General features: G+C 41.8%; 1 protein-coding gene across 4 annotated transcripts; it reads right to left on the reverse strand.

The window, feature by feature from the left end:
- Positions 1–661: 661 nt before the first annotated feature.
- Positions 662–25,121, reverse strand: Stj (voltage-dependent calcium channel subunit straightjacket). Of its 4 annotated transcripts, XM_076801249.1 has the most exons (19): positions 24,859–25,121; positions 20,639–20,825; positions 19,865–20,404; positions 19,330–19,737; positions 17,106–17,420; positions 15,736–15,792; positions 13,625–13,705; positions 10,286–10,360; positions 9,995–10,099; positions 9,852–9,923; positions 8,532–8,679; positions 7,750–7,816; positions 7,215–7,384; positions 6,817–6,940; positions 6,206–6,238; positions 4,977–5,260; positions 4,230–4,573; positions 3,536–3,778; positions 662–2,914 (listed from the first exon to the last, which is right to left on the reverse strand). In XM_076801249.1, the coding sequence occupies exons 1-19, from the start codon at positions 24,939–24,941 to the stop codon at positions 2,522–2,524; spliced, it is 3,729 nt and encodes a 1,242-aa protein (XP_076657364.1). In that variant the 5' UTR covers positions 24,942–25,121; the 3' UTR covers positions 662–2,521. The 4 variants fall into 4 exon arrangements, with proteins under 4 accessions (XP_076657364.1, XP_076657366.1, XP_076657365.1 ...); XM_076801251.1 differs by lacking the exon at positions 15,736–15,792; XM_076801250.1 differs by lacking the exon at positions 6,206–6,238.

The raw sequence follows: 25,121 nt of genomic DNA on the forward strand, positions 1-25,121 counted from the left end.
GTTCAGTTGTTTTCTTTATTTTGAAAAACATACAACAAGATTACCTTCTCTTTGGTAATCGTTCTGTTCTCGAACCGCGCGTGTCCAAAGGCACACATCCTTGTAACGTCTTTGTATAATACATTAATATACAAAATTAATATCCGTAATCTCTATAAATATCAAACGACGACACCGTCTTACGTTCGGTTAATGTACAAAGCGCAAAAATCTGTTGTGAAATGTGTCCCATATATTATCGGTGTCCGCGGCACGTGTCATGGCCCTGCCCTCGGAGTAGCGTACCCCTAATCAGACCCTACCTACTTACTTCGTCGCTCTGGGAAATTATGCTGGCGCAAGCGAATTCTAACCGGGCAAGTCAAATGCGATTTCATCATCGAGACGGCTCCGTTCGACGATTACACCGCGCAAAACGTAAGTGCGTGCTACCTACGAGCCCCGAATTGACTTCCTCGTTCTCAGCTAGGCTCTTAAACGGGGGATATGTGTTACGACCACCGGAAGTCGCCTAATCCCACGCCCAAGGCAAGCTACGACTCGAGTTCAACGTTATATTACTCGACTATGATCGTGCACGTTTCAACCAGAGCTGCAAGAATTCAATTCGAACGACTTTCAACAGAAGACTATTGCCTTGCTTTTTATTTTTTTTTAACTACGACGTACCAGACCAAAAACTCTGAAAACAATTGAATATAGTGCTGATGACAATATCTTATTGCTAAATTAATTTCGTAGGTATCACTTTTAAACTTCAATACGAAGTCTGCAATCATTTTGATTTTTTTTTGTATTTTTCATTTTTTACGACCATAGTTTGCAGCGAAAAAATCGGAAAAAATTTTCCAATATGTGACCCGGTACCCGAGATGTGTCGGATTTTTTCAGAATTTTCAATTTTGATTAAACGGGGAAAATGGGGCAAAAATGTTTTCTTTTTTGATAGACTATTAGGTATTCAAGAAAATTTCAAGTGAGAATTTTAACCCTTTCTGGTCCTATCCAATAGTCACTTAGTTTACTGATTTATATTACATTCATCAATAATGCTACAATTGTATGCAAGAACAATTGTAGTATTTTTCAACTGTTCTACATATAGATTAGTGAAGCTACATACAGGAATATAATAGAATTACGTGTTGTAGCGAGTTCTCAAAAGAAAGGGAACATCTTGGACCGCAAAGGGCTAAACCAGTAAGAAATTATTGTTTAATTAACTGAATGTTCGAACTTCTAGCCCTAGTCTCGCGATCGGTAACGAACCCGAGTGTGATTCCCCATTAAAAATTGAATCAAAGACTAACTTGACTCGGATTACGACTCAGCCCCCGTGAGTTGCAGAACACATATAGTTGACGAGGAAGTGTCTTCCTCCGTTGTTCCCTCATTCTGTCGGTGTAAGACTCTTCGAAAAATTTAGGTTATTTTGATTTTCGATCGAGTACCCTAGGTATGATCTATTTTCGAAAGACACCTGAAATATGTTCATAGCCATCATAGCTGTCCGTTACACTTTTAATGGCCATGTCTCAGATGTCTTTTTTCTAAAAGCAGATCAAAGTGGACTTAATCCGCCATTGATCGCGAATATCGCTCGATATCCCGAGAACACAGCGATCTAGCATCAACGTCGAACTCTAACGTAGTGATCAAATCACTTGAATTCGTTATTCGTCGTTCGATGTGCAAATTTTGTTGTCCGATTTGGGCTGAAGTAACGACAATGAGTGGCAGAGCAGGGACACCTACGTGGCAGACACCGCGTTGCATTTCGGGCAGTAAGGTCGTTTGTTTCGTTAGGACTAGTGTTCGGCACCGAGTCGCGGACGTCCTCTTCAGGTTCTCGGTCGCCGTGAAGACGACGATTGCGGTTATCGTCTGCCGAGAATTCTATACACAAAATAGCCTGAACCGTGAACCAAACCTCGGAGAGTACAGCAGACAGTACCATGAGCCTGTCTCTGCTTGTACAGCGTCGTTATACAGTATAGTACTCGTTCCGAGAGTAATCGAACCCCGGGGCTGAAGACTAATCATCGTTCGAGTAGGTGCTACAATCCATCCGCCAGATAATGGCTGGGCAAAGTGTTTACGTTTTCACTTTGAAAAATGTGTTCGGCTAATAGCAACCTCTATCGGCTATTGGCTGAACACACTGCTCGGATGAGAATGTAAACCCTTTGCCCGGGGTTCGATCACTCTCGGAGCGAGTACCGTGGATACTAGGGTACCTCGAAACCGCGATAACTATGAAAAAACAGAGAAAAGAAAAGAACATTGATTGCTTCGCAACGAATCGGCCCGAATTGTACTTTCTCTCGTTCAGAAGCTGAATGACGATTGGCAAGTGTAATCTCGTCGCTCGAGAGCGCCGCTAACGCGATCTATGATGGCCACGAAGGACGAAGAACCCGTCTGCGAGAAGGAGGAAAGTCGAGAGACATCTCCTCGTCTGGCATCGTTGGTTTCCTCGGACCCCAGGCGGTGACGAGAAGGTCTCCTGGGTCGGGCTAAATTAATCGTGACCGAAGACGACCTGTCTAACGAGGATACAGACGGTCGATAACAGTATAAGGAGGTAGATATTCGGCGCCACGTTCACAGCCAGCCCGCACAGGTCCTTGATCTCGCTCTCCCTTGGATGGGTGCGGATGCAGGACTGAGGCTTCTTCCTCCTCAAAGGGCTGATCGCCTTCTGGCACACCAGCGAGTTGTTCTCGTACAGCACCTCCTCCGGCAGCACGCTCAAGGTGGGCGACACCGTATCCGTGCAATCCGTGTTCACGACCAGCAACAACATGTTACTGGACGCTACCGGTTGCACGATGTACGACCTCATGCAGTTGTCGTTTATGTCCATCTCGACGTCGAACGACTCGAACGACACGTTACGCAGGTACAGATACACCTGTTGGCCAGAGGATGTAAAGATTGGTCATCAGACGGGACTTCTGACTCCTGTTGCAGAGGATTCATACAAGAGGAACTGCCCTTGGAACCTCTAATGTTCTTGACAGTGAGGTACAGTGTATACCTGTGTACTTAATTATTTTTAATCGATGACGATTGTACTCTACAGAAAAATTGGAAGGGTTAAACAATTTAAATCAACCGCTATATATTCAAGTAAGTGTTCCTGAAACTATGTTCATGGTGCGCAAACTCGTGTACGCATGCGCATTCGTACGCGGCCATGTTTACCGGAGCTAGCGACGCATGCGCATTAGAAATCGGTTGGTAAAATGCGGGAGTATCGCCAGTGTTAGAATCCTCTGTGTTTAAAGATCAAAAAGCAGTAAAATAAGAAGAAATACTGTTCACGAGTAATCAATTGTTCACGAATTAACTAAAAGAATCTTCTAGAGCAAGCTTGGGTGATAATAATCTCTTTTTGTTAAGGGAAACGTTAGATATAGAAAGAATCTTTCGGTTTCCTAGAGGACATTCTTTGCTCATGTCTGTCCCGAAGATAGTGTAGTGCTAAAGAGAAGAAATTAATGAGTCGATATAGATCGATTAGGGATTGTACCTCTTGGTCGCAAGCTTCCGGTCGCGTTCGATTGATCAGGACCTTCTGATCGAACATTTTCTCGTCCTTCGCGTCGACCGGCGACTTTTCCTCGCTCTCCTGATAGTCCCTCTGCATACCTTCGTCCTCATTCGGATAAGCAAACGCTTCAGCGTACTCGGATTCCCACATTCCTGCTTTGGCCCAGGCCCAGGCTGCTTGACCCAGGAACCAGGTGATTATTTTCTGCATGTTCTTCCATGGCTGAAAACAACGGCGAGTTTGACGACGCGGCGTCGGTACGTACGAATATACAACTTTGCTACCGAACACATTCGAACCTAACCAAGACATAACATAGCTCTATCATAGACGAGGTTGTTGTTTCCTGTTAGTCATTGCTTGATTTAATTGTATCGACTCTCTCTGATATTGAAAACTTACACCTGTTATTGAACTTATTCAGTGAAACGTTTGGAACAAATTTAATTCGATTTCGATCGGGTATTCTTATGGAGGGTTGTGTGCTAAATGTATGTACTTGCAAGTACCAACAAAACTCAGGCTAACTAGATAAATAGTCAGCTTTCTAGTAGTCAATCAGCAGGAAGAATGGTAAGAAATTCACATTTTTGAAATATTGACACAAATGTCTTTTTTGACGAAAGTGAATGAGCACGAATTAATATACAAGGTGTCCGTGAAAAGACCTTACCGTGAGCAAGATACTGCCAACATTAGAAGTCTGCGTGCTCTTGAAGCAGACAGCTTGGTAATCGAATATCCTGATCCTTTCGAAAACACCTTCCTTAACAAGATTGCCCATAATCGGTCCCCTAAGTTCGCCGAAGAATTTTCCGGCATCGGCCTCGTCCTCAGCTGCGATCACGTAGCCGTTGTTGTCGACTAGGTAGCAAGCCCAATTCTCCGCACCGCAGTGCGTATGGCAGTTACCGATACCCTCGCAGCTGAAGGTTATGTTTTGGAAGAGTCCTTGAAGAGCAGTGTGCTGGAACTGGAAGCCAACCACTGCTGCTGGCGCCTTCGCGGTTTGGCTCTCTAAACAAGTACCAAACAATTTCCACCTGGACATTGACAATAATAATGTTGTTCTACAAACAGCTGGATACATCTCAAGTTTAACACTAGGCTTACGGAGGCCCAAAAATGTAATAAAAATAACATGAATGTATCTATCTCCACATGTTTTAGCCATTTTTTGAACATGTATCCAAAGTAATACATTCTTTGTTGATAATTGTAAATTAAAAATATTAGAACTCGTTATTTTTCCGTAAACCAAGTCTTAAGAACATGATCTAGATTCTACATTGTAGAACAACATTGTTGGTCTTCTGGCTGGGTTAGGTACCTAACCTAGGATATCTAACCCAGGCTCTTCCCAAGGAGGGATATTGAAAATGTGATGACGTAAGTTTTTAAAGAATTAAACAATGCTAACTTGTTTTATTAATAAAAATGGCACGACTGGCAGTGACGAGGGTGGTGTTATCAGCACCCTCCTCGTCGATTGGCACAGAAAAGACGAAGCTCTCCGGCTGGACGTAGTTCTGCTCCACGGCTCTTTTGTACCATACTTCGTCTATAGCTCTCGAATACATTTTGCCGAAGTGTTCCTCGGGGACGTTGCCATCCTCATCCGTCAGGAAGTCCTGCCATCTTGTCAGGCCACTGTGAGTGGCCATGAACGCGAGCGTCACGCCGAAACGTTGTTGGAACTCTTTCCTACAAGAAGATGAACGTCACGATTCCGCCCTAAATTAGTCTTTCGAAGAAACTGACGCCCGAGGACCGGTCTTTTCTAATGTACAAACGCTAGCGCGATACGGGCGGAGCTTCTTGGAGACTCGTTTGCGTCGCAAGATTATGTTCCAATTCATTTTGCTCGACCATTTTTTACATTTCATGCATGTACAGAAATTTTAGGCTTTTCTGGCCTAGCACTACATAGTTTTTACTGTTTCAGCTTGCTCCAGTAGGGAGGACACATTGATATATCGTGGATTTTTAACTGAAGGGCTAAAGCATCCCCCAAATCAATTAACCGGGTTGTTGCTTTGCCCAAACTCATTTCGAAAGTCTACCAAAGGGTTAGCTGTATTAATTGTGTTATCGCCCTGCCCAATTTCATTTTGAAAGCCTACTGGAGGACTACAGCGTCCCTTAAAGAAAACGAATTTTAAAGGATAACAGCTTAACACTCCTACAATTTTTCAGCACCTACATCGAGGAATTTTGACCAATTATTGAAATAACAACAGCTTTGCAATCGAGTCTCCAAGCGTCTCTCATCTACAATGTACACGTCGAACTGCTGAACATCGATCTTCCGGTTCCGGGATCCACAAGTTGCTTCTTCCTGATCTTTCTCCAGCCCTGAAAGATCCTCGCGATCCAGCCGGCCGATTACATAACCGCGGAAGGAACGAAACAGTAACACGTAAACTGCTGGTGAATACCAAAATGAAAATCGCTTGAAAAAATGTTGAAAATATTGAACAGAACCGTGGTGTCGAAGAGAGAAAGAAAAAAGAAAGTAAGAAAGAAAGAAAAAAAAGAGAGGGAAGCGGACGCAAAAGAAGCGATAACAACGAACACAGATATCGTTACGGACAGATATCGTTAGCCTCTAAAAGAAAACGTAAGGTGGTTTTTTGTGGTGGACGTTACCTGGGCAGCAGATTCATCAGCCTAGCTAAAGGTCTGCATGGCGTCAAAGTGGTCAGTATTAGTAAAAAGGAATGGGCGCGTTTATTTTCGTTATCCTGACAGAAGAAATAATAAGAGAACGGAACCAGAGAGAGAGAGAGAGAGAGAGAGAGAGAGAGAATTGTGCAGAGAACGGAAACATACACACACACACATAGGGAACGGTTTCACTGTCTTTGATAAACGCTTTTTTTTTTTAGTTTTATTGTCGGTTTTCTTCCGCTATATATCTCTGAAGAAACCTACTACCCTCCTATTTTCAATAGAATATTTAAAAACAAATTGGGAGAAGGTACCTCTGGTACCTACATATTGACATAAGGTCTAGATCTTTCGAACTATTCAACTTTTTATTACTGTTCCATAGCAAGACTTGAGGTTTCTCGAAGTTACCTTTTCTACCATTGATTCATTTTTAGTCCGAGAATTATGAAATTATTGGCGAGATTAGGCTTTTAAACTGCATAATTCGCCATTGCAAAGGACGTCTATCTATTAGGCTTCTATGTTAGTTCTCGTGTCGTTAGTTCAGAACATGTGTCATGCAATGCAAAGATTACTATGATTCTCACCCTTTTCCTTCGCGCGTGGTGCTGGGGTTCGCAAACCATTCGGTTACCTTTGCGTCGAACACCAGGCTCAGAAGAAGATCCCTGTCGCAGTAGTACAAGTCTTTGTCCGCTTTGTAAGCCGTAGCTGTTTAACAAACACGATATTACCATTATACAAAGCTATCGTTACGTATCGTTATAGTCATTCTACGTATCCGTGTATACGAAGTGTACGAGATTAACCCTCGTGCACTGTTCGGGTTCGGTCGACTTACAAATAGACCTTCGTTTCTAATTGCAATTTTTCTTGTCCCAAAAATATCGGAGAAACCTGAGGTCATTTGAACTAACTTTTTCAATCTCCATATTTCCTGAACAGTGCGTCATGGTAGAGATAATTGTGCCGTGAGGATGCATACGTTTCGATTTATGATGAGTGTCGTTACCGGAACTCGTGGCCGAGTATTCCGGCGGCTGGGATGGTTGTTTCATGTCTTTCCACCTCCAGGCTGGCTGGCGGATACGCTCCAGGAAGTGCAGGAGCTGTGCCTCGGACGTATTGAACGGCCGTTCGTCCTCATAGTGATACCTGGATCGAGAAATTTCAAATACTATCAACCTATTTTCCCGCGGGCAACTCTTCCAACGTTGTGCTCTCTTATTGAACAGTCTAACCCTAACTCTTTCGATATCTGGTAAGAACTGATCCGTGATACACTGCGAAACTTTATACAAGTTCTGCACTCCAAGTTAAGTCTTTTGCAAATCTAATTCACCCTTTCGCAGATCAAATGCAGTTGTAGATATACACGAACGTGGATCGAGCTATTTAAATTTGAAGATCGTCGGGACGCTAGAGACTTCAGACGTAAAAGGTTCGGATAATCGAGGTCCTACTGTACGGAGAAAATTTCGCATAGTGATCCGTGATGTAAGACGATTCGAGAGACTTACTTGCAGTACAGCCAATCAGGATGTACCCGCCAGTTGGTGCCAGTGAAATAATCCGACACGTTCTTGCCTGAAGAGAGAAAACCTGGCTAGAGTAATTAGCAAAACAGTAGCTAGCTGAAGCTAAGATCACACTGAAGCATCATTTATATATCACAGAAAAGGCCTAGTATAGCGTAGCGATAGGCATAGTGTTCGTACTAGGTACGACCATTTTCCAACGAAATATTTCCTAATCCAATGATTTTTCGACACGTATAGATTACATCTTTTTATAGAGAATAGCGAGCTTCATCAATTAGTGCATTAAAAAATATAGGATTCCATTTAAAAAGACGTAGGTCACCTTCATGTGACCTCTACGCGTCCATCTACAGAAAGACGATTTACACCGGATTGTAAACCCCCCGAAATCATTCACTCTGAGCGAAACCTCTCCTTCTCTCATTAGTGTGATCATTAGACTGCGGACTTTTACACACAATAGAAACTGTCTTCATCGATTCTGCAAGGCAGAGGTCTAGAAAAAATATATTTCCTCTCCTAATAATTTCAACGAATCGAAAACAGAAAAATGTTGATTAACCCCTTTAAAATTTGCACTGCTTTGCATTTCGTTCGCCCATTCATTTGTCACAAACGCATAAAATTCGCAGTCTAGTGATCGCACGGTGACACGAAATTGAACTGCAACGAAAATCGGTGCGTCAACTGTGACGCGAAAGTAGGACATATGCCAATGATCCGATGATTGCAATTGGTTTCTACGAATACACGGTACGTACCACTAACGTGCATACGGTGTATCTCCTCGGTTGCGTGCACGCGATAGCTTCCGGCGTGATCATGTTCCGGCAAACTGACCACCACCGTGAACGGTGTGTTCGGTATGCCAGTGTAATCGTACTTCCTCTTCACTCTGCCCACCCGTTTCTGTAAAAAGAAAAAAGAAAGAAAGAAAGAAACGGAACAGAAGTTGCAATTCTCCGGTGAAGTCTTTTTGCGGATTGTTTCTATTGGGTCGTGACATAAGTACGGAATTACAGTGAATTCGCGATGTATGTCAGCAGCACGATTCTTGCCAGCGTTATGTTCGCACTCCTCGGAGTTCGAGGCCTCTCGAGCTTCGGGACTCCTCACTGGGTATACCTCGCGGTAGTGGGGATAATTCCGCGACGTTTATCGTCCAGGTCTTGGCGACATATAGAGAAAAATCACTGTACTATCAGGAGACGACTGTGATTTCGACAGTGGGGTGCTGAAGGATCTGCGTGACCCCACTCTTGACACCAGGCTGCACGACTCCACTATTGACACCAGGCGGCGGACCCCACTCGTACGCTTAGGCTCGGCGGGAACAGACGACATCGATGCTCGGTTCCAGTCACACTCGATAGAGTCATTTCTCTATATATGTCGCCAATGCCTGGACGATAAACGTCGTGGAATTATCCCCGCTGCCGCGGAGTATACCCCGTGAGGCCTCGGACGCCGAGGAGTGTAAACATAACACGGCTCAGGGTATGTCTCCTCGACGATATGCGACGCTGGCAAGACCCGTGTTGCTGACATATATCGAGAATTCATTGTACGTGCTTTGCTGTCTTTGTCTAGCGATTCGGCAAACACGTGGTACCTACAACTTTCTCATTGGCATCACCTGATGGACGTACAGTACTTATATGCGAGAAAGAAATGTTAGATTTACTCTAGTTTATTAGGCCTAAACGGTTGCATACCCCCTTCAATTAAACCAGTCGCCATCGCATTGGAAACAACGAGAAAGTCTGCGAGAAATAATTTCGAAAATATAGTTAAAAAGATTGATAAATGCGGCCCTAAATGTCTTGTCTTTTACGATCGTAACACACGGTTTGTTAATTATTTTGCATAGAAATCCGTGACTATGTTTTCGTTTCTTGCAGGAACTATTAGATTTTTATAGCAACAATCAAATTGTTACAAGCGATTTTTCTGTCCGATAGTCGTCTTTAGGTGAACGTTAGTGACTTTTGATAAGCAAATGGTTAATAAACCGAAGCTCAGCGTTGAGCAACATTTTCCACTCCAACATACCGTTCAACGTTAATTATGGAATTAATTACCATGTCGTCGTAATGGTACTTCGTGTGAAGCGTCACGCTACCGTTCTCCTGATTGACCACGTCAGTTCGAAGCTGTAATTAGAAGATATCGTATTACGGACATTCTTTTTTTTTAAATTATGTTCATCATTCTAGAGATTTACCATAATAATTCCTTCGTCGAACTCCCTTGGTCCTCTATCCTGATCCATCAACTCGACCTCCGCCATGTCGACGCTGTTGTAGGCTGGCTTCAGGATTCCCTGGAACTGTAATTGCATCATTGATTAATTAAAACTCGGACATTAAAGAAGACACTAAAAATGATCTACTACACAATTCGGGCTACTACAAATTCGATAAGAAGAAACGGAAGTAAGATGAAAAGAAAAATTACTAAACGTTCGTAAAAAATTATTAAAGTTATTAAGAATCTTTTAGATCCGGATCGTTACCACTGGACGGAGGTCAGGATGAATCAGGATGAAACCGTTATTGGTCACGATGAACGCGTATCCATTGACGCCGAGCTGTTTTGAACAGAATAGAAAACATTTCATTAATCTCGTCAGATCTTCAATTAGTTTATTAACATCGAATTAATTACACTGTCCAACACCAAAATTATTTTGCAATACCTGTTGGGCGACTCTTATACACTTTGTCATTCTAAAACCAAATCCGAAAGCAGAATTGCTCTATCACGCAACGTTTTCGAAAAATATTGGTTTTTGTAAAACTGCATGATTTCGATGAAAAATTACGTGTTACGCAAAAACTAAACACGCAAGAAAGTTCAAGTTTGAGTCAAGAGATAGAGGGGACTCTCCTCTACATATCCATATAACCAATTATATTTTTATGTACTTCCTAATAGTTGTAAATGGTTGTTAAAGTTTGAAAATGTGCCGACGCGGATACTTTCTACGCTCTATTTTTGTATTTATATTGGGTTGGAACGAAATGTCGTAGCGTTTTTAAATTAAAATTCAAAGATAAAATTAAGATATTTATTCATAAGTTTATTCAATAATAAATTTTCCATTTTCCTCTATTATTTTTTGCCATTTTCGAGATAACCGTTACGTGTTATTACATAAACCTATGAATAAATATCTTAATCTTATGTTTGAATTTTAATTTAAAAACGCTACGACCTTTCGTTCCAACCCAATATATACAGGATGTTCATTTGAAAACTTTCCAGGCGAATATCTTGAAAAGTATGAAAGATATTAAAAAAGCGTAAAATCTCGTTAACCATTAGGTTTAGGGCATATGAAGGTCAACGCTTTTATACTCAGACTTTGATACTCTATCGATCTATGGTATAAAAAATGGGACATTCCATTTAAAAAAACAAAGTTGACCTTTAAATGACCTTGCAAACGCCACCCAAATAAAAAGCTAATACCGCCCCCCCCTTTCCCCCTCAAAATCCTTGGACACGTGTTTTACGCTTTTTTAATATCTTTCATACTTTTCGAGATATTCACCTGAAAAGTTTTCAAATGAACACTATGTATATAATGGGTTGGAACGAAAGGTAGTAGCGTTTTAAATAAAAATTCAGAGATAATATTAAGATATTTATTCATAGTTTTATTCAATAACAAATTTTCCATTCGTTATATGTTATTACATAAACCTATGAATAAATATCTTAATTTTATCTTTGAATTTTAATTTAAAATCGCTACGACCTTTCGTTCCAACCCAATATACAGGGTGAATTCGATAAAGCAGGACACCGAAATATCTCCGTTACTTTTCGTTGTACAAAAAAACTTCGTAGAACAAAGTTACACCGTTTTGAAGGGCCACATATAACGGTGTAAGGGAAAAAATTTGTCAAGGTCATTTTTATGAGATTTCAAGGTTATCGATGTTTTTTTTAAATGGAATGATATATTTTCGTTAACGTAATGTTGTAGCTGACGAAATAACGAATTCATGCATGTAACATAATATGACCTTCAAATGACCTTCAACCCAGAAAAATGGTATAAATAAAATTCAACGTGTAAGATTCCCTTGAGCTGCTATACATTCAAATGTATCGCAATAGATAACATAATAACAGATTCGGTGTTGACAGGAGTTAGAATTATGATATACCTTCACCTATACGTTCGTACAGAATCGTGTTCAGTGGGCCATTCGGAGACGAGCTGCGCAGCTGACTTCCGGTATCCGACAACGTCAAAAACTAAGGGACGTACACTTTCACTTTTTTATATATAAATTAATCGTATGTTTATCTCATAAACACTCACGATCACTGTTCACATTTGCCAACACACAATAACAATTGCAGTATCACTTGCATCGGAGCACAAATCACAACACTCGGTTAATACAATCGCTGGACTGCGAATTTAAACACGCCATAATTTAATTTTAAATAATTTAAAAACATCAACTTATTATTTTCAACTTGTTAAAACGATTGAAACAAGAATCCAATATTTGTCTGGCTGCTGTCCATTGCAATAGCAAACATTTATTTTGCGTAATAATCCGCAGTCTAGTGATTAGTTGAAATATTATTACTAAAAACACACACTAACAATCGCGAGCTTTCAGAGATGTGCTCTCTACCGCGATTCGAACGACACTGATCTTGCGCATGATTTTTTCGAAAAGTTTAGGAGGGGCGTTACGCGTGTCGAAAATGCGCGTAACGTTTACAAACACGACCAGGTGGTCAGACGAAAAAAAAAAAGGGTACGAGAGGGACCGCTGTGAGACAGGAATTTATGGCAATCGCGTGTTTCGATTTTTCTGCGGATGGGTGCGTAACTGTCATAAATCATCGTCTGTCCTTTTTCCCAGTAAGGGGTAGAAATGTCAGTTCCGCGTGGCTATTGTCCTATACCTCCCTTAATTAAGAAATTTTCTTAAAGAAGGCTGGTTTTGTACAGTCATCCATCGACAATGTAAGTGATATTGCAATTGTTATTAGTACACAGCTGTTGGCAAATGTGAACAGGGATCGCGAGTGGGGAAAAATTTTTCGGAATTTGTGTGGAATTAAGTCAGGGTCGTTGACTTGACCGCACATCCCTTAGGTTCTCGTATACCTATTATCCCCCACCAGGTACGCAGTTCGTTGACCTGTACGTCCCATAGTTTTCGGCATTGTCGTGTACTCGAAGTCAGCTGCGCAGTTCGTCCCCGAATGGCTCAGTGACACGCGTTTTGAAGCAGCGAGTGCATTTACGACTGAAAATGTGAGTACTAATTATTATAAATCAATTTTTCTTCATTTTCTTGTTCATTGTATCACCACGACGCAACCCAACACTCCCGCTCTTCCCGCCGTCACGCATCGCGTCTCAAAAATGTTGTTTCCTTAAAATTGGTGATTCTTGAGATTATTTAAAATAATTTTTTCCTTTGCGAAAATGTTCTCCGCGGCTTCGTTAAGGAGTTATTCACGAAAAACTCGGACCAATCGAAGCGCCGCTACAGGCAACGTCGACGCTGAGCATTGGCTGAGCTGGAATGCGTCCACAGTAGCCGCGCTCTGATTGGTCCGTGTTTTTCGTTAATAACTCCTTAACGAAACCGCGGAGAACATTTTCGCAAAGGAAAAAATTGTTTCAAATGACCTCAGGAACCACCTATTCCAAGGAGTTGATTGAATTTTGGGACACCCTGTATGTCCCTGGTTAGACCGGTGTTGTGGACATATATCGAGAAAACGTTGTATTGTGTCTGTTTAAAATTATTGTGAGGAGTCGGACATTTCTAATGCGACAAATAAATAGAATAAACGATAGTTGACTCACCCGATGCGGCATCATAAGTTTCTGTATCTCTTCTATGGGAACATCCGTGCCGGCAACACCGAGGAGATCGGCGATCCGTGTCTGCGCAAAGAAACACCGTACCGTTTCAGACAAACTCGCCGTCCTCCATGCACCCGTCGATTTCGGTGTATCGAAAAATGAATTACGAGTCATCATCATCCCAAGTCGCATAACCATAAGCGTATCTACCTTCTCCAATAAACGCTATCACAATGATAATTCCTCTAAAGACACACTGTACTAGTATGAAAAGTAACGATATTTACTAAAGAAAACAATCATCTCTGACGTACGGCTGGATATGTATAATAAAACTAGCTCAACTACGGTATCTCAATAAGAAACAAAACGAAACGAATCAACAAAAAGATCGAATAATAATCGTGAAAGAATAATGGCAATAATATAGAACGATACACAATAAGAACAATTAACGTCTGACGCAGGCTCTCCTAAGTGTTAATGATCAAATTACAAAATTTGCCGCGCCGTTTATCGTTCTGTCGATCCGTTTCCTCTCTGACGATCTCGTCGATCACTAATTATGATTATGATATCGAGTTAGAGCTAGAAGAACCGTCTGTTTCATCGGACCCAATTTCCATACGATTTCGCGCATTTTCACGATTGACGGTGCTGAATGATTAATTTACCGATTATTATATTGACTATAATTACTCTAATTATATTGACTAGTCGATTCGATTCGTCGTTGACCCGTTAACCAGGATTGACGAGTTCTTTCGTCTTTCCGGAGAGTTTTCACTTTTCCCGAGTTTAATCAACAATTTTTCCAATTGTTTCAAAAATTCGCAGAGGAAGAAACGATCGTCAAAACGGTGCCCGACCATACTCTACAATGTTACTCGTCTAACTCAATCTAGCACGGAAGAAAAACTGATCAATCCGTACCGTGTGCACGTGTGCGTGTGCACTCGTTTTGCTTTTTGTAACCGAAAACCAAAAATGTTAAATTCTCTCTTAGTTTCTTGTACAATGTGCGTAGTTACCCCAGAACCAGAGTACTACTACAGAATGATAACGATAATAATAGTAATAATAATAATAACGATAATGATAATAATAATGGCAATAATAATAATGATAATAATAATAATAATAATAATAATGTCAACAGGAGGTATTCGCCGTTCGCAATCCAACAGGCGGGCAGGATTATCCGTGTTTCTACTCGTCTCGAACAGGGCACAGGGTAGACTAAAGTACCTAAACCTACCTAATGATTAAACTAAGTCCAGAACTAGTGTTAGACCAAAGTAAGATACCAGAGAGACGAACGTGGACCTAAATGAAACAAAAGATCGCCGCGCGGCCATCTTCTCGCGCCGCTGGGACTTTGTGTCGTTCCAGAAAAATCGTTCCCGTGCATACTTTATTTCTTTCACATTTTTCTAGCAAGTTTTGCAACTGGCACGAACCTTTAAAAATACTCCCGGGCAGTTTGATCGCTTCTGTTAACCAATTTTCATTAAAAATCAGTCTAGGGATCAAGACTCAGGAGGAAAAATTATAAATGGACCGCGGATCTTCGTGCATCTATCCCATATGCAAATTTTTGATGAAAGTATTCATACTACCAGAAATTAATATCATTTTTAACCTACGATTCAAAGAAATTTTTTTCAAACAAATTAGGGAATTGTATGAAGATCCGTAGTCAAAAAATAAATCTAAACTTGCAAATTCCTTTTTTGTGAGATCGAGACGATTTTCAAAAGCCATTTTCATGTTTGGAGTTTACAGAAACAAATTTTCAAAATATTTTGCTTCACCTAGTAAAAGTCGAAAGAAAGGCCAACTTTGTGAATTTTTTCTGCCTCAACCGTAACAGATACGCGACTGTTGTTCGCGTGGAATCATTCCGCAGACATTCGCATGCACGATGGTATTTTAAAAAAATAATAGTAATAATATTGTGAGTATTTAAAGGTAATTGCGATTATTTCGATCATCGATCCCGGAGGCGCGGTCGTGTCGGCCGCGCGCGAAGTATAAAAGGCGAAAGGGTTACGGGGCTCTATGCATTGAAACAACGTTGCTTGTGTTTTTGTTTGTGTGTTGCTGCCAACCTCTCTAGTCTCTGTCACCCAGTACGCCTCGTTCACCAGCACCTGCCTTGTGATGTTCTGTGGACAAAGAGGAACTTAAAACCAAAGGAAAATCGGTCCCGTTCCGCGGCGTTCTCGAACCCGCCCTTTTAACGAAGGGGTTGGCTCGAGACGCTTGAAAAAACAGTGATAAAAGAAACGGGGCGGGGGGTTAACTTTCGATAATTGAATGACAGTGACATGACGATAACGGCGAGCTGACCGATTACGGCGAAACAACTGCGCTGATCCGACGGCGAGTGTGCGATTCGAGGAGGTTCGCTCTTAATTGCGATCATGGTTGACGATTGGACGCTGCTGTCTCATCGAAATTGCCTTCCGGGGTCGTTCAAGGTTGTGCGAAGCTTCTCAAGGTCACAAAAAGTTACTCGTGGTCGAGAATTTTATGAGAAAAGAGAATCAACCCTCGACTGTTTAGGTTAAACCTTCATATTTCCTTCGAAACCAAAGTATCTGTATTAAGACACACAGATAATTGTTAAATATAACAAAGTAATCGGTACTTCCAAAAAATTCCAAACAGATAACTCAAACGTTTTAGGAGAAATAAGTAACTATAGACATCTTTGTGCAAAAAAAGCATTTTTTGGTTAAAATTGTCTGTCAAGGTTACCGAAGGTCACGCAAAGTCTCGACTTTTATGAGAAAAGAAATCAACCCTGTTCTGTTTAATATTTCGTACCGTTTTCAATAACAAGTTTGCGTATTATGGAAGCGGGTAATTTTCAAATACTGATCAATAATATTTGTATTAATAAATAATATTTGCACTTTTCCCTGACAGAAGAACCAACTCTTTCCTGGAACTGAACATTGATCGTGCCTCCGATTGTCCGAATTTCCTCGACAGAAGTGTTCCCAAAAATTACCCCGGGCCACACCTGGACAGTCCAAGGTTGGCAAAACGCACGGGAAGGTTATTGACGAATCAATTGTTTCGCGGTGACAGGTGGTCGTCGATCAGACAGCAGCGTCGCGATCGCACACGTGAGCGCGCATTGTTGCGATAATTATTAATAGAACGGGGTTAACGGTTCACGATGATGGGGAGAACGGTAATCTATTCTCGATGACAAAGCTCGTGTGACATTTTTTTTATCGAGATAGAACCTCAGGCCAACACTCAATTTCTCTCGTTTCGCTGGCGAGATGATTTTCTCGAGCGAGCACGATCATTGGCGAGTAGAACGCTCGTCGTTCTTGCCGGGACGACACTGAACTAGAACAATTTAGGGGATCGCCTAGTGTTCACGATTTTCGAGGATCAGAAGAGTCGACGGTCCTGTGTGTGAGGTTGTTACACGGTTTGTTTATTTAAAGGCATAGCTTACCGCGTTTTCGCGTCGATCGAACACCGGCATGCTGACCGAGGTCATCAGCCTGTACTTTTGAAGGCCGTCGGATTGATCGTGCATCTTCGCCTGCTTCTTCACGAACCTGCGATCCCTTTCTTCGCTGTTGAACAGTTTCTTCCGCCTGTGGAGCCTGAGGAACCTTTCCTGTTGTTCCTCGCTTTCGCGTTGCTCCCATAGCCAGTCTGTCATCTTCGGGTCGGTGATGTCAGCGTAGACAGGGGTCCAGATGGTTGGATGATCGTTGCGACCTAGGACCAGTGGTCGAGCCATCACTGGAACGTACTTCAGCACCTGGAAATGACGACCAGGGGTCATCAATTTTCGATAAGCTAAAACAGGAGATTCTTCATCCGGTGCGTCCAGAGTATAGTTTAGTATCTTAGATCAGAAGACTGCGGATCTGCTAATTCTAAATTACATGGGTTGTTTCATAAAAAATTAGTTCAATTTATCAACTAACTCCGTATATACAGTGAATTCTCGATGTATGTCAACAAGACGGGTCTTGCCCGGGGTACACCCGTTTTTCTGATTAAAATGACACCAAACACGATACAGCTACGATCACAACTACTTGCGTAAGAATCGAGGTGAAGAATTCGTGTACCTCTACCGTAAATGTCAAGTCAAGCGATTATGATCGTAAGTGTATCGTGTTTGGTGTCGTTTTAAGCAGAAGAACGTGACAAATTCGATGGTAAAAGTTTCATTGATGAAAAATCAAAGATAAGGAATGTTGATTTTTTTAATGGAAATAGCAACCTTTCTTTTTCAATCGCTATCCTTCTCCGCGTTCGGCACACCGCCGAGACTGTAGTAGCTCTTCTAGAACTGTCGCTCGACAGATCCGAAGATAGGACATTTACGGAGAGATTACTGTGCATAAGTGGACTGCTGATTTTTATGCAAAATTACCTGCTTAATGAGTGCACTGAGCATGTTAGATATCGCGTATTTTAACTTTTTAATTTGCATTTTACTAGATAAATTATTTCACGGAATTTCTAAAGTTATAATTATGTGTTTAGAATGTTTAAAAATTTTGGAGGATGGTTGCAATTTTTGTATTGATCATTTATTTCCGTCTCTGCGGGTTTAAAATTCAGTTGATTCACAATTCTGAGACGGGGGATAAAAGTAATTAATGGGGACTATGGAATTGGGTAAAATTTAGACTTTCGGGGCGTTCAGGAATTTTTCGACAGCTTTCGGTTCGGTTTCCCCGAGACACTCGTTGCGCGTTACCAAGAGGAATTAGGCTGAGAAGCTTCGGATGTCTTCGACATCGATTCCTAGAACGATTGACCTACGAACTAGGTCTAGCGTTCTCTTCTGCTCTGAATTCCCTTCTGTTTGAAGATGTTAAAGCCGAACGAGTTGCGGCATTAAGGGTTCTTCAGACATTTGCACAAGTATCGTACAATTTCATCAGATTGCCTTGGTCGAACGTGAATTCACGAACACAAACTTGTATTTGTAAAAATTCGATCATCGCGTTACATGATTCTCTGAACTTTTATGTATTACGTTTGTTGGAAAAATATTTTTCTATGTGCAATTATCTCCGAGTTACTTTGTAGGGGGTATAAATACTCTAGAAGGGTAGTTTCATCCCTTAAACTTGAATTACTGTCGCCCAAAAAGTACGTGTCTAATATTTTTGGCTGTTCTCCAAGCCTACCAAGTTTCATAGCAATTGGAGGCGCACCAGCTGCGACCTTTGCTATGAATAAATATAGGTTCAAGTGTTTGATGATTTTTAAAGAATTTGTTTAATATTTTCTAAAACGACCTTCAATTTTAATTGCCAGTCGATTCTAATTTCGTTGATGTCAAATCGTCAATAAGATCTTCATTTCCTAAGCTACCTTAATACATAGTATATTTTGTTCCTTAAAGGATTAAACAATCTGGAAATAAATGTGACTCGACCATTCTGCACAACATCAACAAATCGGCTAATCTCAATGAACTGAAATATTACCAAGTTCCGCGGCCTCTCACGGGGTATACCCGCGGTAGTGGGGATAATTCCGCGACGTTTATCACCCAGGCCTTGGCGACATATATCGAGAAATCACTGTATATAATACAAATGTCCAAATGTCTCGCATTTTAAAAATGTCCACTTTCAAAAAAAAGAAAAGAAGAATTCACTGAATCAGTAATTTCGGCGAAGAACAATAACCGAGAATCGCACCTGTTCCCTGACTTCAGCCAAAGTGCACAGATGCACGAAGTATCCCCGATTCGCGCAGGCCATCCACTGCACCTCCCTAACGTCCGCCACTTCTCTACCGATCAGATAAGTGAACATTCTGACCGGCATGTCGGCTTTGAACGGCTCGTCTTGATTGTCCTTCCAATTGTAGGTCTCGAAGATATCCTTGTAGTTGTAGGGCACGCCGTCCGTTATCAGCATGATCGCTTGGTTGCACCTGGCCCCCTCCCTCTCGTCTCGATAGGACTCGAGTAACTCGAACGCGGTGGACAAGGCCAGCGAGAAATTCGCTATTTTCTCCGTGTCCAAATTCGAAATCGCCCTCTTCAGCTCCCTCACGTTCGCCAAGTTTGCCTGGACCAGGGTGTCGTTGAAACAGGGCACCACCTTCAACGGGATTTCGCAATTAGATGAACGCGACGCAATTCTCATTTTCCAGGAGATTAAAATAATCATAATCGGGTTCAACTTAAAAACACACTTGAACAAAAAAGAGTTCAATCGCTCTAAATACCTCTTTGGTGATATTGGAGAACGTGATGATGTTCACAAAATCGTTATTCCCAAGCGTGTCCAGAATGTTATTGACCACGTGTCGGGCGATTTCCCTGCGCATCCCAGTCATGCTACCGGACGTGTCGATCAGTATGACGACGTCTTTGGGGCTGGTGGCAGCTTCGATGTACCAGCTTCTGGTCCTGCAGTCGAAGAGGTCCACCGTTTCCATGAGCCAGTCGGTCGCCGGGTATTGTCTCATGAAGCCGGTCGCGCTGCCGAAATACTGCCACGACAGCGAGGGATCTTGATCGTAGTTGTTGATGAAGGTCTTGTCGAGCTCCTCGGACCATTTGATCGCTCTGATCACGTCCGAAGCTCTCTCGTAGACGTTCGTCGGCACGTGGACCGCCGACAAGCTCAGATTCACCTCGCCGCCGAAGTGGCGGCTGTGCTTCACGTCTATAGTGTTGTTCTTCGCGTTGATGAAGAGGAAGGTTTTAGGCGGGTCCGCGTCCGGGGCTGATAAGGCTGACGTCTCTGCGACGTCCATGATCCTCTGGCGGAGCAAAGTTGCGATTAAGCACACTTTATGGCCTGGCTTGTGCCCTTTTGAACTGGCTTAGTAACCCTTTGCACTCGAAGCCATCGATTCTAGATTCGTAATGTGCCCCTTAAAAGGGTCATCCGAGTGCAAAAGGTGAAACCAGCTCGTGAAGTTTTGGTCTAGGTTAATATTTTTTGGACTAGACATTTTAGGAGCTAACTTGTTCCGAGGAAGTGGAGGCGTTACCTTGATGGCGGAGATCTTGGACTCCATCATGGCCCTGATGTCCTTCGCGATCTCATGGACCAGCGCGTTACCATCACGTGGCTTCACCTCCGCCTGTTTGTAGCTCTCGTGGAACTTCTCCACGTTGGTCACGTACTTTCCCAACTGCGACAGCTCGAAACCCAATTTCTCTGCCCATGCCTTCACCCTGAGAACACCAGACAACTTCCATCAAAACTCTAGATTGAATCCCGGCAATCTTCGGGGAGTAGGCACTCGCTCGAGAGAAACTTGCGGGAAATCCTTCGAGTTGCCGGGTGACCGGTTCGCTAAGTGCCTTAACTGATAAATACCATTGCTAATCCACACTTTCGTCCGAATTGTTCTCAGAGTTCAGAATCGTACGGGTGGTTCGTTAAGTTAACAACACATTGTTGTTTTGCGTTGTATCCTCGTGAAACTTTTATCATAGTGTTCGTGACATTTTTCTGATTAAAACGAGTACAAACATGACGTACTTCCGACCATATTTGCCTGTGTAATCCACGATTTAGTAAAACCTCGATTATGCGAACCGATGACGTCTGAACTTTTCATTATTTTTGTTAACCGTTCAATCTAAAGTGATCCATATACGATATGATTGAGAGCTTGTTCTATTATCTGAGCGTCGATGTTCCACTATGTCCCCGATGCTGCCTCAGTTCGCATAATCGAGGTTCTACTTTATCGTGGATTAAGGGAGTAAACATGATCCAAAGTGCCTCGTGTTTGGGCTCATCTTAATCGGAAAAATGTCACGAATATGTTGGTGAAGGTTCCACAGGAAAAAGTTTGGAAACAAAAATATTATATCACTAAATTAATGTTGTTTCGCCGGATGTATAATTGATCCTAATTTATTAGGAACTTTTAAGGGAATTATCAGTTATTATGAGAGGGGATGAAACGAACGTGGATTTTCGTTGGCAACACGCCATCGGTATTGAATTTCGATTCATCCCCGCGACGAGTAGGCGCCAATTCTTGCATCATGCTCCACTGAACTATTTCCCAAGTTTGTTTTCCCAAGGATTGATACTTTCAATGCCAACACGGTAACCTCGAAATTTCTTGAAATCGATGCAATTTAGTGAAACGGAGATTGAAAGATTTGATTTTAATTAATGACTTATGTATAGTGAGAAAGAATAATTAAAATATAATAATAATAATAATAATAAAGAATATTTAACGATAATAAGATAGAAGAAGTAAGAATAATTTAGTTAGTAGAATCAATTTTTGTCTCGTTCCAGCTTTTATAACATAAACTGTGAAAATTGGGATTAAAACGTTTTGTGCGCTCGGCAACAGAGGTTCGTCAGTAATTGCTCCACAATATGCTCCATTTAACAAACGCCGGTCTCTATGCGATTCATTAATTGAAATACAGTGCAGCAAAATACATGCCAACAAAAGGTTGTCGGTGATCTGTACGAGCTGAATGAAATTTTAACAAACGCGAGTTGTCTTCTGATGTTTGGTAACAGGGAACAATTGTTCCAATTGTCTCTCATGTTAAAATTACTCGAAATAAATCCTTGAAAATCACTCGGAGCCAAAGGAAAGCGAATGAAAATTCGACTGTAACAAAAAGATTGTACTTTCAAAGCAAAACCGCGAACGTTCAGCATCACCTAAACAAACTCGGAGCACGCTGTAACGACCATAATCACTCCCTATAACAGTCCACCTGAACTATTTTCATCCACTATTGGAACTGATCAATTCACCCTCTCAAGCATTTACACACGGTACAAAAGATCCCATAACGAGCCTCCAAACATCACCTAACTCTTCGATCACAACATTCTCACAACAGTCCACAGAATGAATCATCCAACCTACGATGGAAAACAATAGAAAGCAAACCTAGACGCGGTGTACGCTGTCGCCACCACCAAAATTGCATAAAATCAATTTCTGCAAGGCTATCAGCGTTCATCCTGCGGACAGTCTACGTGGAATTTTACATTTAACGTTCCATGAAATGCAACGTATACTCTTATAAAATGTTCAAAACAATATCATCTCAGGAAGGCAAATGTGACACGTGAAAATTTAATTCTCTTCACATAAAAATATAAAATCTCTGCAGATCATAAGAAAATTGATGCGTTCTATAATAATCTCAAAGAGTGAGACGTGAAAATTTAATTCTCTTCACATAAAAATATAAAATTTCTGCAGATCATAAGGAAATTTATGTGTTCTATAGTAATCTCAAAGAGTGACACGTGAAAATTGAATTCTCTTCACGTAGAAATACAAAATCTCTGTAGATCATAAGGAAATTTGTTGTGCAATGTGTTCTAGAATAGTCTCAAAGAATGACACGTGAAAATTGAATTCTCTTCACGTAGAAATATAAAACCTCTGCAGATCATAAGGTAATTCTACCACGCGCGCGATTTATTAGCTAAACTGATAATTTTCAAATGTCAATGGACAAATCTGCGATACACTTAGCTTAGATAGGGGGAAAAACGTGCCAAGGGAGAGCGAAAGCAGGTCGCCCACGTTTTTATACTGATAGAGATGGCGCGTACAGAATGCACTTGTGCTTCGAGCGAGGGAAACCAGCGAATTCGAAGAGGAGAACAACGATTAACCCCTTGCCTTATGATTTCTTTCACAACTACCAGAATTGGGATTAGATGGTGTCAATGGATGTTCCATACGAAAACGAAAAAACCTGCGTTCAGTCTTCGGCCGAATGGATAAATGTTGATAACAACAAAATATAATTTATTATTAATTTTTTTTAACGCTATTCCTACCGACACTTCGCGTATACCTATTCCCACCGCGACCGGTCAAATGACCGGTCTTTAGCACAACTTATACTTTTTAATATAGAATGAAGATAATAGCCAATTTGACAATATAAAAATATAGTTTCTTTTATGTAGGAGTCCATGTTAAGATTAAAGTTAAGTTAAGTGAGAGCGGTGGAAAACGGATTGTAACCCCTAGGGGAACAATAAATGATATATTATTTAGGAGTACATAATGTACATTTTATTCGTTTTCACCGCATTTTTTACAAATAAGGAGGTGTAAGAAAATCCGAGGTTTTCTGGATCGCTTCGGATACCAATCAGGCAAATAAACACCGCGAGGCCGATAGGCGAGCGAGAACTGTAAACACTTTGTGCCGTAAAGCAGTCCCTGGAACGCACTTTTCGGCTAAAATGATGCCAAAACTGCACTACCTTTCGTTTGTAACGACTTTACAGTTTCGGAATCGAGTCTTTGAAAGAATACTATTACAAAAAGATCTAAATCGTTCTACCGGTCAAATGACCGGTCGTGGTAGGTAAGACAGACTACAAATTTTTCTCAGAAAATAAACAATAAAAGAAAAAAGAAGTGAATATTGAAAAAAATGTATTGTACGTATATTTTAGGAAAAGTCGTGAAGTTTAAAGGCGATTCAATTACGGTTGTGTATAGGAAATTCTAATCGAAATTTTAAAAACGGTCGTTTGACCGGTTGCGGTAGGAATAGTGTTAAAAGATAGAAATACAAGGGAAGGAGTTGATAAAACGAGGAGTCAACTACTTCCTGGAACCTCTCGCACTTCCACGGATCATGGGAAAATTAGATCAACTACAATCGTTAAAATTCATTTCCAACCATAAGTCACCGTTCAAACGACCCACATTCGACGGAAAGTCGCTAGAAGGCGAGAGCACGTTGCCCACGTTTCCACAACAAGGACGACGCGTGCCGTAGCTTGTGCTACGAGCGAGGGAATCCAGCGAATCCTCCGAGGAAAATATCGACTAATTAAAGAAAAATTAGATTCGACTCTATCTCGCTCTACGTATCGTCACACGCAAATCAGCTACGTTCAATCCTTCCTCCAAATGTGGGTTAAAGCGTCAGCGTGCCGAATACACGTGCAACCAGCGAGGGAATCCAGCGAAATCGACGATTCTCGACGTAAACGATTGACAAACGAAAAACCTAATTGTCGAACCTCGAGCAGCAATGCTCGAAATATGGGTGACAAGTCAGCGTGTCAAGGGGAAGCACGTCGCCCACGTTGTTCGCGATCCAGGGGTGGCGCGTGCGACTTGTGCAACGAGCGAGGGAACCCAGCGAATTCGAAGAAAGACGATCGGGGTAAATTAAACGACGTAAAACAAGTCGACGTAACGACGACAACGATTCGTTGTCGACGACAACTTACGTGCTGTTGGAGATACCGTCACCAGGGTCGGGTGCCTCGATCAGGATCAGGATGACGATAGCAGCCAGACAACGGGGCCTCATCACTGGCGTGTCTTCGGTTGTCGGCTCTCCGCTGTTTACGCGAGGACACGGTAAACAAAACTGAGGCCGAGAGGCGGCTCGCGTCTGACATTAAGGATGCTCTCGGCCGGCCGTGTTCGTCGTCGTCTTTGTCGTCGTCGACGTCGACGTCGCCATGCAATGCGCGCACCGTTCCCGAAC

Source organism: Halictus rubicundus, chromosome 15 (genome assembly GCF_050948215.1).
Source record: "Halictus rubicundus isolate RS-2024b chromosome 15, iyHalRubi1_principal, whole genome shotgun sequence".
Taxonomy (NCBI): Eukaryota; Metazoa; Arthropoda; class Insecta; order Hymenoptera; family Halictidae; genus Halictus; species Halictus rubicundus.

What these genes read in the sequence shown, in the direction of transcription:
- Stj (XM_076801249.1), bottom strand. Translation starts at nt 24,941, where the DNA reads ATGAGGCCCCGTTGTCTGGCTGCTATCGTCATCCTGATCCTGATCGAG. An exon ending in ACACCGTATGCACGTTAGTG is followed by an intron (nt 7,817 to 8,531) that starts GTACGTACCGTG and finishes TTCTCTCTTCAG; the next exon opens with GCAAGAACGTGTCGGATTAT. An exon ending in CACTCATCATAAATCGAAAC is followed by an intron (nt 6,941 to 7,214) that starts GTATGCATCCTC and finishes TTTGTTAAACAG; the next exon opens with CTACGGCTTACAAAGCGGAC.